Genomic DNA, 16,434 nt, shown 5'->3' on the forward strand with positions numbered 1-16,434 from the left:
GCCCCTTTGTCTGGAAAGGGCATATGTGGTCTCCAATCTCCTCATTCCAACCACGAAATCAAGAGAGAACCAGGGTTACCAGCCTGGCCCCTGGTTTCCCACATCTCTCTTCTCCCTGGCCCAGTCTAGAAGCTTCTTGCAGGCAGGTACCCCAGTTTGGTCAAGGTGCCATGTGTCCCAGGACCTGGCCAGGCCCTGAGCTGCCACTGGTGAACAGGTAGAGCTCCCCTGGGAGCATGCTCCCTAGCCTGGGACCTCCCAGACCCCACCCCCCGGCTGAGTGATGGCACTGCCAGGGGTTGAAGACCCTCAGCCCTCCACATTGTCCCCTCTCCATTGGATGCGGCCTCTCTCTAGCCACCCCTCTCCCCCTCTCTGCCCCTTCGAGCTTTTTCTCTCAATATGCAATTTTCTCTTTTGGTCTTCCGCACTCCTGGCCCCCAATTCTATTGCAGATCTGTTTCTCACTCCATCTAAACCCTTACCCCTGTGTCTCAGGAGCTGCTCTTGCTGAGGGAAGAAGGGGACACTACGGGACAGGGGGGCAGTGTTGTACTAAGGACCTGGGCTCTAGACACTGGAGGAATTGGACTCATTTGGGCCCTCAGGAAGTGGCCGAGGCTTGGTGGGGTAACCCAGTTAGCCCCGGTAAGTGACCAGCACAGGATTGAGCCCAGAGGAAGTGGCCACCCACAGAGTGGTTCTCATGTCCGAGGGGACCTGCAGGGATTGAGCAAGAAGACTGACTCGCTGGATCCTTCGTCTCTGAATCAGCTCAGGGCAGGCAAGCGGGGGAGGCCCCTGCCCCGTCCTGCCACCACCAGACGGATAGGGCCCTCTTTTTAAGGGAAGAAAGTCTGGAGTGGAAGGGAGGGTACAGGGCGCCAGGAGCCTACATGAAGTCCTTCCAGAAATCCACAACAGCTACCTCTCTGATCCTGGAGAAACCACCTCCTTGCTTAGGCCCAAGCAGGTTCCCGGCAGGCTCAGGACCAAATTCCAGGGGCCACTCACGGGCCTAGCAGCCCAAGGCCGCCTCCCCCTCGTCTTTCTTCCATCTCTCTTTCCTCTGCCTGGCGAGATGCCAGCCAGCACCTCAGTGTCCCCATCTGGGCAGTGGAAAGTTTGACTCTCTGGGTCCTTGTTTGAGTGAGTGTGAGTGTGTCCGTTCCTTTGCTGTCTGCCCCAGGCGGGGGAGGGAGGGTGGGGAGGTGGTGGGGGCGAGGGGCGGGGGCCCAGCTAGTCCAGCCGTCTACGAGAAAATTGCTCCCTTTGAAGCTGCCAGGGGGGCCGGGAAGCCTGCCCCCTCCTGCCCGCCCGCCCTCTCCGCCCCACCAGCCCCCTCCCTCCTTTCCTCCCTCCCCGCCCTCTCCCCGCCGTCCCCTCCCCGTCGGCCCGCCTGCCCAGCCTTTAGCCTCCCTCCCGCCGCCTCTGTCTCCCTCTCTCCACAAACTGCCCAGGAGTGAGTAGCTGCTTTCGGTCCGCCGGACAGACCGGACAGATAGACGTGCGGACGGCCCACCACCCCAGCCCGCCAACTAGCCAGCCTGCGCCTGGCGCCTCCCCTCTCCAGGTAGGGCTGGCTTCAAGCTGCCTCCTCAGCAACCCAGAGATGCCTCTGGCTCTGCTGCCTCCGCTGTCCCAAGCCCTGGTCCTGCTGTCCCCAGTGCCCCGAGGGTGTCCACAGATTTCCCCAGTGCTTTCTGTAGGCTGCTGATCCATGCCCCTTCATCGCCACCCTGCGGTCCCCTTGGTCCCTGTCAGGCTTCTGCCTCATCTCGCCGTCCTCCAGGCACCTTTCCCTCACCCCTTCCTCTCCCTCTCCCTTCTGACCTTGCTCTGCTTCATCCAGCTCTTGCCTCTCTGCCTCCCACTTGGGGTCCGTCTTCTTGGCTGCCACCCTAGAGCGTGGCTGGGTGACTGGCACCCCAGCTTTGCCAACAGCCCTGTTTCATCATTGCAAGTCCCAGGCGCATGCTCCACTCCCTCAGCCTCGCTCTGCCCAGGCGCCTCCTTGCTCCAGGGCTTGGCGCCTGGCCCGGGTTGGGTCGGGTCGGGGAGGACCGCCCAGCGCCCACCGAGCTCAGCACCCAGGAGCAGTCCTCCGCTGCACTGCCCGAGGCCAGTCCTTGGCATGGGCTGAAAGACTTAGTTTCCCAGGCACGCCCCAGGCACCCTGCCCAGATATTCCTCGCTCACTCACCCCCAGGTTAATGCTCTGCCTCTACGTCCTCTGTGAGAAGTCTGGGTCCTGGGAGCCCTGGCTGCAAGGGCCCTGACTGGGGGTGCCTGGGTGGCTCAGCCCTGTCTGTTTCCAGGACCCCCTTGGACTGGGACTCAGAATGGGTGGGGAGCGGAAGGAGAGAAAATCAGGCAACTATGCCATGTTCCCCAGGGCGGACCTGGCTTGGGGTCCCAGAGGGGCCTGCCAAGGGACCCAGGAGAGGGAGCAAGAGAGTGCCCTGGAAGGCCCACGGAGGGAAGCGCCCCCTCACTGCTCCATGGGCGGGGCTGGGTGCCTGAGCGCCTGCTGAGCAGAGCAGTGGGCCCAGGGATCTGCAGGGCACAGAGCACATCAGTCTCCAGTGGTCTGTGTTGGTAGGCAGGCCTCTCTCCTGCTGTCCTGGCTGCCAGACTGCTCAAGTTCCATCCTCAGGGGGTCCTGTTTCTGTGCCCTCGCCCCTCCCTGGCCTGCCAGCTCTCTGCCCTATAGCAACTAATTGGAACTGAGACAAGCTGGAGATGCTCAGCCCCCCGCCCCCGTGCCAGAAAGGCTCCTGGGGACCAGCGCCCAGGGGTGCGGGTGAGCACCTCCTAGTGACACCCAGCTGCCGGTGCCAGCTGCACCCCAGGAGAGCTGATGTATGAGCATGGGTGTCTTGGTGCGGAGCGTGCCCATGTATGGCCACTGTGGGCCAGCATGGTGAGCCTTTGCGGGCAAGCCCATGTGGGTATATTGAAAGGAAGATGCAGGGCTGCCTCCAAGCCACCAGGGCTGGGCGGTGGGAGCAGGTTGTGAGCCAGGGAGCAGACAGGGCTCCCATGGCAAGCTGGCCAGCTGTGGGTGGCAGCCCTCGCCTCCCTGGCCCACCTTCAAGCCCCAAGGACCCAGGTGGCAGTGGGCATTAACCCTACCAACGCATAGATGGGGAGTCTGGGAAAGGAAGGGGGGTGTTTCCAAGGCAAGAATGAGTTTCCTGTCTTTAGCAACATTCCAGAGTCACTCAAACAAAGCTATAGCGTGTCCCTTCCAGTGACAGCGCCAAGTCTCCAGAGGAGGGGTTTGTAATGAGTTCACACTTGACAGTTAGCACTCAGAGCCTTCAGCAAGGGCTTCTGAGTCCTTGCCACCCTGTATAGAGGCGGGATGGGGACCTCCCCTCTGCCGTCTCCTGTGCTTCCCGGGGCAACCCCCCACCATCTCCAGCCTGCCGGGGAGTCCCCTGTCCTCGGCCCACAGAATCCCCAGCACACGCCCCACCCACAGGCCTAGCCCCAGCTCTGGGGTCCCTGGCACCCCACCTGCCAGGACCCGTCCCCTGCCTTGCTCACCCCCCAACACCCCTGATTGTTGGAAAGGTCTTCCCATGCCCACCAAGACCCCCTCCCACTCATCTGTGGGCGGGAGAGCTTGGTCCCTGCCCCACGTTGCCCCCCCTAGCATCCAGGCCCACCACCGAGCCCCCGACAGGCCTGGGAACCCCACTGGTGGGTGAGGACACACCAGCTGGGGGTCTTGCTCACACCGAGGGGCTGGGGGTGGCGGTGCCTTTCCCAGGGCACCCTGCCTTGGGCTGCAGGCCGCTGGGTGGGCACCGGCTCCCTCGGAAGGCAGCCCAACCCGGGATCCTGCCGGCCCTGGCCCCTACCCTGCCGGCCGGGGCCTGGGGTGATCAGTACCCCAGCTCCTGTCCTCTTCTGCTCAGATGCTGGGCTGGGAGATCAGGGGCCACAGCTCGGCCACTCAGAGCCCTTTCTGCAAGTGTTAGAGGGACCAGTTGCGGGGGGTGTGCAGAGGGGCTGCGCTGTGGGGAGGGCGCATGGCTCAGTCCTCCTGGCCTGAGGCCCGCCTAGCCTAAGTGGCCTCCAGGACCCATGGCCAGGCCCTTCTCCAGCCTTCCAGAAAGAACCAGCTTCCCAGGGTTCCCTGGGGAAGGCCTGGGGCCACCTCCTCTGGAGGGGTGGGGCCTGTGCTTCATTCCTCCTTCCCCAGGTCCCCTTCCAGGCCAGAAGGTCCCCTCCACCACTTGAATCCCACAGCCAGAAGCCCCTTCTGGGACTCTAGACTCCTGGGAACCACCCCAGCTGCCCCCTCTGCCGTTTGCCTTCTTCCCCCGCCCCGTCATGGCTCTAGGTGAGAGCAGCCTCTGGGGTGGCTATGGAGGGGCCACCAGCCTTGGCTCTTCCGAGGACTGCAGAACCCTCCCACTCCCAGCTTCCCACCTGCGCAGCTCTGATCCCAGCCAGCCCGAGGGGCAGGGGCAGGTCCCGGCTCCCTGGCAGGCCTGGTGAAGGTGCTGCCCGTTCCCATGGGGCTCATCTCTGAGGCTTAGAGGCCTGGGGCTCTAGCCAGCCTTCTTGCATGGAACTCTCCTGGTCCACTGCATCTTAAGCCTGAGCTCCACTTAAACACTGGCCTGAGATGAGCTGGAGGACCAGGGGCCCAACAGACTCTGTAGGCCTCTTGAACTTGCCTCTGCTGGGCATCCCAGTCCTGTTTGGTCCCTGAGGTGTTCAGATGGGCCAAGGGGAGCATAGTGGGCAGACTCCTGGGTGGCCACAAGATTAGAAGGCAGCCCTGTCCCTGGAGGCAGGGGAAGTCTGGGAAGCCAGTGTGACTTCTATCCTCTGGAAGTCTGAGTCCCTGCTTGGCCTTGACTGCCATCCCATGGTTCTTGGAGGCTGCCCTCATGCAAAGAGACACACACCCATGGGAGCCCAGCAGTCCCAGGAGCCTGAAGCTAAGCAGGCTGTGGGCCGCCCTGGCTGGCTGAAGGAGGCTAATCCCAGCCCAGCCTGAGCCCCTGGCAGAGAGCGGGTTGCGGCAGGGAGGGGCTGCAGGAAACCCTCCCCTCCCCTCCCCTCCTGGCCTTGGTGGGCCTGTACCAGGGAGGGAGGGAGGGAGGCAGGGCCCCAGGCTCTGGGGGGCAGGCCGGGAACATCTTGCCTGGGGCCCTGAAGTGCTCGCCTGGGGAGACGACGGCTTTTCCAGGAGACTGCCTGCAGACAGAGGCAGAGGTGAGAGGCTGGGCGGGGGTTGCCCTGCTGGCTGTGTTGGGGCTGAGGAGGGGCTTCCGGATCTGTGAGCCATAGGGAGCTACTGATGGTGGCATCCAGAGAGAAGGGCCATGCTTCCAGGGGAGCCCCCTGCACAGCCCCGAGAGAGTGAGGCGTGTCAGCTTTGGGGCCTGTGGCACTGTGTGCAGTGGGAGAGGGTGGGTCCAGACATGTGGGCAAGGACACAGACGGACAGACAGACAGTGTGTGCAGTCCCAGCTCTGCTGTTTCCTCACCGTGTGGCCTTGGGCAAGAGTTTGGGGCCAACTCCCTGAGTCTCAGTTTACCCCTTCATCAAGTCCTAAGAGCATTGCTTCCTTCTTATAGTCAATGGGGGACGGCAGGGGGCTAAGTAAAGAAATCACGTGAGTCCCCTGCTCTGCCTCTGAGAGGTGACAGCATCCTCCCTTTTCCTTGGAGACTCTAGCAGGAGGCCCCGGATCTCTTCGGGGAGTGGGAGGGGGCAGCAGTAGTCCGTGTGCAGAGGACCAGGAGCGCACGGTGGCAAGGGCTGAGTCCTGCACTCTGCCGACTGTGGGGACAGGCTGGACCTTGACATGGGCACCACAGGCTGCAAAGGGCTGGCACAGAGAGGTGGGAGGTGGCTGGGCGCATCAAGGGAGAACTCCACCCTTGTCGCCACCCTGCCAGAAAACCTCTGGAAAGGATTTGAGCAGCAGATGAGCCGGGGTTTCCCAGCCCCTCCACACGTGGCTGCAAGGGGAGCAGACGCCCAAGCGTGGCTGCCTGAAGGGCATGCTGCGGCAATGGCAGGGGCTTGCAATGTGGCACAAGGTCCACCCCTCCTCACTCCAGCCCCCAGCCCCTCAGGCAGCCACTCCCACAGATGAACGCACACGCCGGGCTTTGGCAAGGCCATGGAGGGTACACATCCCCTCTCTGGTTGATGCCCAAGTACAGGCTGGAGCCATTGGCGGGGAGGGACTGGTGGACTGGGGCCTGGGAGAGTGGCGGGGGGCAGGCCGGGTGTCAGCCGGGGCACAAGCACCAGGCTGCTGGTTGAAACTGGGCCCAAAAGGCTTTGGCAGCCAGAGGGGAGGAAGGACACAGTCCCGGGGACCCCGCAGGGCTGCGTGGAAGGTGGCACATGTGTCAGAGTTCAGGTCGGGTTGCTCAGGGGGGCTGCGGAGACAGCATCCGGCGTCTGCCACTTGGCAGCTGTGAGCCACACCATCTGCAGGCGAGCTCCCAGGACCCGCCAGACCTCAAGCCCTGCTCCCGCCGCCCTTGGCCTGGCCTGAATGCCTGGCACGGACCCTCCATGTTCTCAGAGGCTGCCAACGCATCTTGTTTGGCTGTGACCTCGAGCAATCCAGTGCAGAGGACTGCGCTAGCTTTCAGAGGGGCAGACAAGGAGGGCCCTATTGGGGTGGTGGCGGAGGCTCCAGGAAGCCCAGCCTCCTCCCTCACTCACACCTGCGGTCGCCGAACCTGGGGCTTATGCCATTGCCGCTCCTGTCCTTTGCTCTAAAGAGATGGCATCCAGGGAGCTCAGGGCACATTTTGGTGGGGCTTGAAACCCTCCCTGAAGTCCCTGAGGACACACCCAGGGAGGCCAATGAAGGGAAACTGAGGCCCAGAGGCCTCAGTTGTGGTGATGGAGAGTTGAGGACTGGAGAGACTTGCTGTGGGTCTCACAGGATCTGACTATGGGGTATTCCTGCTTCCTGGGCTGGGGTCCCCGCCTGCCTTATCTGTGTGTGGATATATGTGTATGTATGTGTGTACGTGTGTATGTATACACATGTATATGTGAATGTGTATGCGTGTGTGTATAGATGTGTGCATGTATGTGTGTACATATGTGTATATGTGTATACGTGTGTATGTGTGCAGGTGTGTATGTATGTGTGCATGTGTGCATGTATGCATGTGCGTATGTGTGTACGTGTGGATAAGTGTGTATGTGTGCGTGTGTGTGTGCGTGTGTGTACGTGTGCATGTGTGTATGTGCGCATGCATGTGTGCATGTGGGTGTACATGTGCATGTATGTGTATAGATGTGTGCATGAGTATGTGCGCATCTATGTATATATGTGTGTACATGTGTATCATATGTGTATGTGTATAGATGTGTGCATGAGTGCGCATCTGTGTATATATGTGTGTACATGTATATCATATGTGTATACATGGGTATGCATGTGTGTGTGCCTAGGTGTGTGCATGTATATGTGTGTACATGTGTGCCTAGGTGTGTGTATGTATATGTGTACATGTGTGTATAGGTGTGTGCACGTATATGGGTGTGGATGTGTGCATGTGTGTGGATGTGTGTACGTGTGTGTTGTATAGGTGTGTGCATGTGTGTGTGCACGTGTGTGTGTATATGAGCATGTATGTGTATGTGTGCATCTGTGTGTGTGTGTTTGTGTGTGTGTGTGTGTATGTGTGTACGTGTGTGTGTGCATGTTCTGGCAGGAGGGAGGGGCTCAGTGTGAGGTGGTGGGGAGAAGGCAGGGGCCAGGCTTTGGGAGGACAGCTGAGCCTATACTGCCAGGACCTCCCAAACTGCCACCCCCAGTCTCAGGCATTCAGGCTCTCACAGGCCCAGAGGCATGGCTGGAGCCCTGTGGCTGAGGAGCACAGCTGAGAGCTCAGGCACGGCCTGGAGGCGCCAAAGCCGAGTTCCAAGTCAGGCTGAGCGACTTGGGAGAAATCAGAGCCTCTCTCTCGGCCTTAGCTTTTGTGTCCATGAAATGGGGACACTCATCATGCCAGCTCTAGGGGACCCTAGCCTTCCCCCCAGGCTCCCCTGGCTCCCTCTGACTTCATGGGCCCCTTGCTGCCTCCTGTGGGCTCAGACACGGAGCCTGCCCCTTCCTCGGGAGAGGCCTGTTTTGTGCCAGTGCTTTGAGGGGAAATGAGGGATGTGCCGGGAAGCCTGCCCGGCCCCCACCCCTCCAGCCTGCCCACTGCTTGGGCACAGCCATGAGCCATGGAAAACCAGCCAAACCTTGTCGTTCTGCCTCTGTCACGGGGCCCGGGTGTATGGGCCTCCCAGCCCTCGGCCTCCCTCCCTGCTCCGAGGGAACCTCTTCCCCTTGCCCCTATCTCAGTCTCTTGGAGACCCCCCGGACATCCTACTATATCAGGCAGCCTGCCTCCAGAGCCCTCGCTGCCCCACAGCTGGTCCCGGGCACCCACCTGAGACCCCGATGGCCAGTCTTGCCGTGACTGGCCTGCCCTGCGCCTGTGCCCCCTGCCCTGGCAGAGGGCCCGATTCCCTAACAGGAGGGCCTGCAGGGAAGTCCCAGCTCCTGGGGAGACCCCTGGCCCCAGGGCAGGAGTCCCTGTAGAGTCCTCCTCCAGGCCAATGCATGGGTCCTGGGGGGCTCCAAGCTGGCCATGGTCAGATGGTCCTCTGTCCCCTCAGCCTTCCCCAGCCCCTCCCCACAGCCTCCAGTAGGCCCAGCCAGACCACCCCAACCCTACCTGTCCAGGTGGACTGCCCACCCTGGAGCCTTCCAGGGCTCTGGCGGGGTGTTCCAGCCCTGACTCACTCTCCCTGGGAGGTAGCGGCTTTGGCAGGGGCATCGGCAAGGAGGGGCAGGGCAGTCTCCTCCCTCCCCCACTCCATCGTGCTCTCCTGCTTCCATCCTGTCCTTGCTGCTCTCTCCCACTGCTCCTCCTCCTCCCCCTCCTCCTCCTTCTGCCCCCGGGTGTCCAGTGGCACTGGGAGAGGGTCCTACAGCGGCAGCAGGCATCGGAGGCCCTGCCCTGCCCGGGAGGAAGGGAAACACCATCCAGGTAGGTGAGTGTTGAGCCTTCTCCCTACCTGGGGGCCAAGACCCTCCGGGCGGTTCCCCTAGGTCCTGCTGGGCCGGCCTGGGGCTGGCAGGCCCTGGGCTGCAACTGTGGGATCTCAAGGCTCAAAAGAATGAGGGAGGCTCGGTGCTGCCCCAGCAGGGGCCTCCTGGTGACCCCAGGGGTCAGCATGAAGTCCAGCTCCACATGAGGGGGAAGCTGAGCTAAGCCTCGGGCTCCGACTCCCACTTTGCAGTGTGGGCTCGGGAGGGCTCTGGGGCCGGCTGCGGAAAGGCCACTCCGCAGGCCTGGCAGCCGCTATAGCCACAGCCTCACCACAGGCCCCTCTGTCCACAGGCGTGGGAGGGGGCATGGGTGGCTTCCAGGGGGCATGCCAATGCAGGGGGGACGCGTGCCAGCAGATGCTCCCTGGAGCACCCGAGGAGCTGCATGGGGGCGACAGGACAGGCCTCCATCCTGACCCTCTCCTGGGCTTCATGGAACTGGAGGCACAGTGCTTGTGCTCAGACCCAACGTGGCCCCGAAGTGGCCTCAGGTCCCCGGCCCCCTGGTAGCAAGGACTCCAAAGCGGCAGCCCCTGGCAGCCAGCCCAGCCCCCAGGGCAACTGGGGAAGCATCGGGCAGGGCGGGGCTGCTCATAGGGTGCTGGCCTAGGGGGCAGAGCTCCCACCTCCCCACGGCCTCCTTAAACCCCTGCAACCAGCAGCTGGGCTTAGGGGGCTCACCTCGCTCTGCTGGATCCCCAGACAGCCCCTCCTCAGCTAGTACTGGCCCTAAGTGAGGGTCTCCTGGGCGTGTGACTGCTTCAGGTCTGCCAGAGGCCCTTGCTGCCCAGCTGGGCTCCCCATCTCCAGATGCACCAAGGGCCACCCCAGGCTGGGTGGCGAGCAGGGCAGGCATGTTTATTCCCACTTAACAGATGGGGAAGGTGAGGCTGGGGTGAGACCTGGGCCTTTGCTGGGGAGTCAGGGTAGATGGAGTGGTAAGAGAGGCAGGGCTCCAGCCTCTTCCTGTAGGGCACATTCCCGGCTGCCTCTGGACGGGAGACCGTGTCTGATGAGGAGGAAGGAGGCGAGCAGAGGTGGGTGCTGGGGGCAGGCTCGGGCAGGGCTGCTTCCCCTCCACTCCCACCCGCCGCCTCGGCCTGGGGGGCCTCAGGCAAGCCTGACCCTGCCCTGCCACCCTGGCGGGAGCCTGCTCCCCTGGGGGGCCTCTCTGGGCTGCCGAGGCTGTGGGCAGGGAGGAAGAGTGGGAGCAGATCTGGGAGCTCCAGGGCTGTTTGGGCCAAGGCGGTGTGGGCGGGGGGCTGGGGCGGGTGGTCCAGAGGAGGAAGCCAAGGCCCAGGGGCAGTGTTGGGGGCGCCATGGCCTCCACCTCTGGGGCCTCCACTCAGTGCTGCCTCAGCCAACTTTGCCCATGGCCTCAAAGGACACCCCCTCTTTCTCCACCCTGCCTCCCTACCTTGGCCTTAGAGGGTCTCTGAGAGACGTGAGCAGGGTGGAAGCGGGGCTCAGGAGGTAGGAAGCAACTCAGAGTTGCCAAACTCAACTAACTGCATCCACACTGCCTGGTAGGAGGCCACGGTGATGTCCCCAAAAGTGAATTCTTCAAAGCCCTTGAGGGCCAATGGCTAGGATTCCTCCTCCACCTCCTCCACGCAGCCTCACGGATGCCCCCGCCCTAAAGCAGGCTTCTGGCAGACTCAGAGGCGTGGGGGCCTGCAGACTTGCTAATGAGGAGACATTTCATCGCCTGATTAAGCCAAGCCCTGTCCGGGATAGGGAGGGGAGTAGTGGAAGCGGTGAAGGGGGTGGAGTGGAAGGGGCACCCTCCTTGCCAGCAGCATCCACTCCCTTCCTGCCTGGAGCCCTCTGCCCACACTCCGCCCTCTCCGCCTCCCGCTCCAGGGTCTGGCTGTCCCTGGTGAGGGATGGGAACGCAGTGCCACCACACACACGGAACACCAGCCCCTGGCTTGGAGAAGACGGGTGGGTGCTGGTGCTGATGATCCCCTCGCCTCTTCCCCCAGGCCCATCCGCCATGTGGTCCCTGTGGCGCCTCGTGTCTCTGCTGGCCCTGAGCCAGGCCCTGCCCTTTGAGCAGAGAGGCTTCTGGGACTTCACCCTGGACGATGGGCCATTCATGATGAACGATGAGGAAGCTTCGGGCGCTGACACCTCGGGCGTCCTGGACCCGGACTCTGTCACACCCACCTACAGCGCCATGTGTCCTTTCGGCTGCCACTGCCACCTGCGGGTGGTTCAGTGCTCCGACCTGGGTTTGTCCCTGAGTGATGGGGAGCGGGGTGTGCAGGGAGGCACAGGCGCAGCCTGAGAGCCCCTTCTGAACGGGGCACATGCCGGTCCTGTGGGATGGTGGCGAGCATGATGTGAGTGTAGGAGGGGTCCAGCCGTCTGGCTGTGAGCTGTGCAATTTGTGCCCACTTGTGGTGGCATCCCCGTGTGCCCGTCGGTGTCCCTGTGTGTGTGTGTCCCCGGTCCTCCCTACCAGTGGGGCTAGTCGGCTGGATGGCTCCAAGTTCATGCTGGTGATGGTCTCAAGTTCATGCTGGTGATGGGGGTGGGGCCCCTAGGTCTGAAGTCTGTGCCCAAAGAGATCTCCCCTGACACCACGCTGCTGGACCTACAGAACAACGACATCTCCGAGCTCCGCAAGGATGACTTCAAGGGTCTCCAGCACCTCTACGTAAGGAGCTGGGAGGAACCAGCAGGCCTACAGCAGAGGGCAGGGGTCCGGGTGGGTGCATGTGCATGGACGTGTGGGGTATGAGAGGGGTTCAGGGACCCGTAGGCTTCAGGGTGAAGCCTGGAGCCAGCCGTGATGGGAGCTCCCGGGCTTGCAGCTCACTCATGTGGGTTTGAGCAACCGCAGCTGCAGGACCGGATCACTGAGCTCGGCTCCCTTCGTGGCTGAAAACGTTTCATCACATCCACTCCTCCAAGCAACAGAGGAGAACGGATTTCACTGTAGCCAGTGTGCGTGTGAGGAAACTGAGGCTTGGAGCGGCAAGGCAGTGGTGGCACTGCTGGGGCTCAGGACCGGGCCTGGGTGCTGCCTCCTGCCCTGCACTCTGCTCACAAGCACGGACTGACCTCCTCAAGGCCCAGTGGGCTGGGGAGGCACAGGAAGGCAGGAGAGAGGGGCTGGTGGGGCGGGGAGTCCATGCCTTCACCTCCTCCGCCCGCCCTGCTTCAGGCCCTCGTCCTGGTGAACAACAAGATCTCCAAGATCCACGAGAAAGCCTTCAGCCCACTGCGGAAGCTGCAGAAGCTCTACATCTCCAAGAACCACCTGGTGGAGATCCCGCCCAACTTACCCAGCTCCCTGGTGGAGCTCCGCATCCACGACAACCGCATCCGCAAGGTGCCCAAGGGCGTGTTCAGCGGGCTCCGGAACATGAACTGCATTGGTGAGCTGAGGGCCTCCCAGAACATTCCAGAGCCTTGTCTCGAGGCGTGGGGAAGGGAGACCAAGGGATACCTTTAGAGGCTCAGTTCAAGAAAGAGTATGGTGAGAACAGTCAAAAGAAAATCCATGGATTTCTTGGCAAATCCTCCACGCAGGCGATCACCATGGCTAAAGAGAAGACTGGGCCAGAGGGGCCGGGTGGCTTCTGCGAGCCCCATCTTCATCTCTGGCGCTCCTCCCCTTTCCTCTTGCTCCCCCTGGAGCTAGCAGTCCTGGGGCTAGCAGTCCTGAACAGCTAGGAGTTTGCAATTAGGCCGGTAAATTAGCAGAACTGCTTTCAGGAGATGGGAGCAGCCGGCAGTTAGCAGGGCCCACCACACTGGCCCGGAAATGACAGGACCCGGGGCTGTGCAGGGACCACCAGGCTCCCGGGCTAATGAGGTCTCTCCCCTAGAGATGGGCGGGAACCCACTGGAGAACAGTGGCTTTGAACCTGGAGCCTTTGATGGCCTGAAGCTCAACTACCTGCGCATCTCAGAGGCCAAGCTGACTGGCATCCCCAAAGGTAGGAAGCCCACTCTTCCTGCACGCCTGCCTGCCTCACCCCCAACGGCACAAATGGCCAGGGTGGGGGCTCTGGATAGCCCCGATCTACTCAGGGAAAGGCTCAACAGTCCCCTCCCGCCACCTGGGGCAGAGCTAGGGCCCCTGCCCTCGGCACCTGCATGCTCCCCCGTGCCCTCTTCTCCTGGCAGACCTCCCCGAGACCCTGAATGAGCTCCACCTGGACCACAACAAAATCCAGGCCATCGAACTGGAGGACCTGCTCCGCTACTCCAAGCTGTACAGGTGAAGCCAGCAGGGCACCGCCCAAGGGTGATGCCAGAGTCCCTCAGTGCTGTGGGGCCCCTCGTGCCCAGCCCCCCATCCTTCTCTCCAGCCTTTGAGTCCGTGTCATTCTCCCACTCACAGGCTGGGCCTGGGCCACAACCAGATCCGGATGATCGAGAACGGGAGCTTGAGCTTCCTGCCCACCCTCCGGGAGCTCCACTTGGACAACAACAAGCTGGCCGGGGTGCCCTCGGGGCTCCCAGACCTCAAGCTCCTCCAGGTGAGAGCTGGGCGTGCACAGCCAGGTTCCCTAAGGCTGGGCTGGGGGCTGGGGGAGGGGTGTGTGTCCCCGGGCAGTCCCTCAGTCCCGTGGCCCTCCTTCCCGACTGGCTCTGGGCATCTGCAAGGGAGTGGTCCTGATGCTCCCAGCTGGTGCTGAGGGGGCAGGGAGCAGGGGCTCCATGGTGGATACCGAGCAAGGCAGCCTGGTAGCTCTTGGACCTGAGGGTCTCCAGGTGGGTCAGACACCGGAAAGATGTGGCAGAGTCCAGGGAGTCGAGAAACTGTGGGCGTGGGAGTGCACAGATCTGTGCCAAGACAGTGACAGCCCAGGGCAGGAAGTAGGCTGAAGAGGGGGAGCAAGGTCTTGCCTGGGATTCTATTGGGAGCTTCCATCCCTGGCCTGGCCCCCAACCAGGTGGGTGATCTTGGTCTTGCCCAGCCCTGCTCCATCCACAAGTGTTTGGAGCACCCCCATCCGCACCAGCTGCGAGCCAGCACTGCGCAGGCCATGCCCCTGCTGGGCCGAGTGCGCCCTCTAGTGGCCATTGTCATGTTCGCCAGCACTGGGCTCCCAGCCCAACCCACCAGGCGCCTCGCCTACCCACCTCTGCTCCTCCCAGAGACAGCAAGACGGTGGCTCCAGAGAGTTGAAGGGGCTGCTAGAGGGCGAGCTCCTCTGCTGACTGGAAGAAACAGGAGGGCATCCCAAGGGCTCTTTCTCCTCTCATGCCCCATGGAGTGTGAGGGTGCTCCCCCGAGGGTCAGGCCACCTTTCCTTCACCTCACACCACCTAACACATCACTACCCCAGCCCCACCCCCACATGTCCTCAACCTGACCCACCTGAGACCCTCATCCTGGTCCCTGGTCACATCCAGTGCCTTAATCCTGGCTGACACCGACACCAAGAACACGCCCATGCCTTGGTTTGCTCCTCCCAACAACGGGGAGCCTCTGGTGTGGCCCTTGAAGTAGGGTGCAGAGGCAACAGCAAAATGCCTCCTGGAGGCAGCAGGCTTGGTGTGGAGGGAGGGAGGCCTGCCGTGACCCGGCCTCTCTGCCTTCAGGTGGTCTATCTGCACTCCAACAACATCACCAAAGTGGGTGTCAACGACTTCTGTCCCGTGGGCTTCGGGGTGAAGCGGGCCTACTACAACGGCATCAGCCTCTTCAACAACCCCGTGCCCTACTGGGAGGTGCAGCCGGCCACTTTCCGCTGCGTCACTGACCGCCTGGCCATCCAGTTTGGCAACTACAAAAAGTAGAGGCAGCTGCAGCCACCGCGGGGCCTCGGTGGGGGTCTCTGGGGAACACAGCCAGACATCCTGATCGGGAGGCAGAGCCAGGAAGCTAAGCCAGGGCCCAGCTGCGTCCAACCCAGCCCCTCACCTCGGGTCCCTGACCCCAGCTCGCTGCCCCATCACGGCCTCTCCCTGGCTCCCAAGGGTGCAGGTGGGCGCAAGGCCCGGCCCCCATCACATGTTCCCTCAGCCTCAGAGCTGCCCCTGCTCTCCCACCACAGCCACCCAGAGGCACCCCATGAAGTTTTTTTCTCATTCACTCCCAAACCCAAGTGTCCAAGGCTCCAGTCCTAGGAGAACAGTCCCTGGGTCAGCAGCCAGGAGGCGGTCCATAAGAGTGGGGACAGTGGGCTCTGCCAGGGCTGCCGCACCTGTCCTGACACGCATGTTCTGTTCCTCCTCCTCATGCATTTCCAGCCTTTCAACCCTCCCCCACTCTGCGGCTCCCCTCAGCCCCCTTGCAAGTTCATGGCCTGTCCCTCCCAGACCCCTGCTCCACTGGCCCTTCGACCAGTCCTCCCTTCTGTTCTCTCTTTCCCCTTCCTCCTTCTCTCTCTCTCTCTCTCTCTGTGTGTGTCTTGTGCTTCCTCAGACCTTTCTCGCTTCTGAGCTTGGTGGCCTGTTCCCTCCATCTCTCCGAACCTGGCTTCGCCTGTCCCTTTCACTCCACACCCTCTGGCCTTCTGCCTTGAACTGGGTCTGCTTTCTGTCTGTCCGGCCTGCACCCAGCCCCTGCCCACAAAACCCCAGGGACAGTGGTCTCCCCAGCCTGCCCTGCTCAGGCCTTGCCCCCAAACCTGTACAGTCCTGGAGGAGGTTGGGAGGTGGAGGCCCAGCATCCCGCTCAGATGACACCATCAAGGGGGGAGCCCTAGGCCTGTCAGGCCCTGGCCCTTCTGCCCCAAAGAGAGGAGAGGCCCCACATCCTGCCAGAGTCCCAGACACCGGTTTTCATAGAACGCCCTCACCCCCACTGGTGGCTAGGTCTCCCCTTATCCTTCTGGTCCAGCGCAAGGAGGGGCTGCTTCTGAGGTCGGTGGCTGTCTTTCCATTAAAGAAACACTGTGCAACGTGGCTCCGTGCGCTGCTCCTGTGGCGGCCTGGCCTCTCCGTGCCCCTCCTAGCCCTTGGGCTCCTTGCCCTCAGAAGAGGGGCCCTGTCACCCTCAGATCTGGGCTAGCCCGTTTCCCCTCCCTTCTAGACACTTCCATGGCCCCAGCTGTCCTGAGAGGCGGCTCCAGAATCCAACCAGGCCTGAATGGCACCTGCCCTCTCAGCGTGGAGCGTTTGCCAAGAGCATGCCGACTGCAGGGCACCAGGCTAGAGCCTGGAAATCTAAGCGGGGCCTGGCCTGCCCAGCTTCATGGAGTCTAGGGTTCACAACGAGGCACCGCCAAAACCCAGGGGGTGACACAGGAGGGAAGGGGCCCCATGGAGCCAGGGCAGGGTGCTGTGTGCACCCACTTGCACTGGCCTGGTCTTGGCTCCCCAGCCAGCCCCCTGGCAGGTGACACTGTGTGCGGGA

The 16,434-nt window shown here is 62.4% G+C and overlaps 2 protein-coding genes across 2 annotated transcripts in view; one reads left to right on the forward strand and one right to left on the reverse strand.

The window, feature by feature from the left end:
• HAUS7 (HAUS augmin like complex subunit 7) overlaps window positions 1-2,007 on the reverse strand; it is a 50,910-nt gene extending 48,903 nt beyond the window's left edge. Inside the window, exon 1 of the mRNA XM_024240594.3 lies at window positions 1,834-2,007. Within this exon, the coding sequence (XP_024096362.1) occupies window positions 1,834-1,848 (15 nt within the window). The 5' untranslated portion in view covers window positions 1,849-2,007. The remainder of the gene's footprint in view (window positions 1-1,833) is intronic.
• On the forward strand, window positions 1,438-15,984 carry BGN (biglycan). The gene is given in 8 exon segments (NM_001132116.1): window positions 1,438-1,573; window positions 11,096-11,344; window positions 11,660-11,772; window positions 12,283-12,496; window positions 12,950-13,060; window positions 13,251-13,344; window positions 13,468-13,606; window positions 14,676-15,984. Coding segments are annotated over 7 exon segments (1,107 nt in total). The 5' UTR covers window positions 1,438-1,573; window positions 11,096-11,106; the 3' UTR covers window positions 14,874-15,984.
• Window positions 15,985-16,434: the final 450 nt, after the last annotated feature.

The sequence above is a fragment of the Pongo abelii genome, chromosome X, assembly GCF_028885655.2.
Source record: "Pongo abelii isolate AG06213 chromosome X, NHGRI_mPonAbe1-v2.0_pri, whole genome shotgun sequence".
Taxonomy (NCBI): domain Eukaryota; kingdom Metazoa; phylum Chordata; class Mammalia; order Primates; family Hominidae; genus Pongo; species Pongo abelii.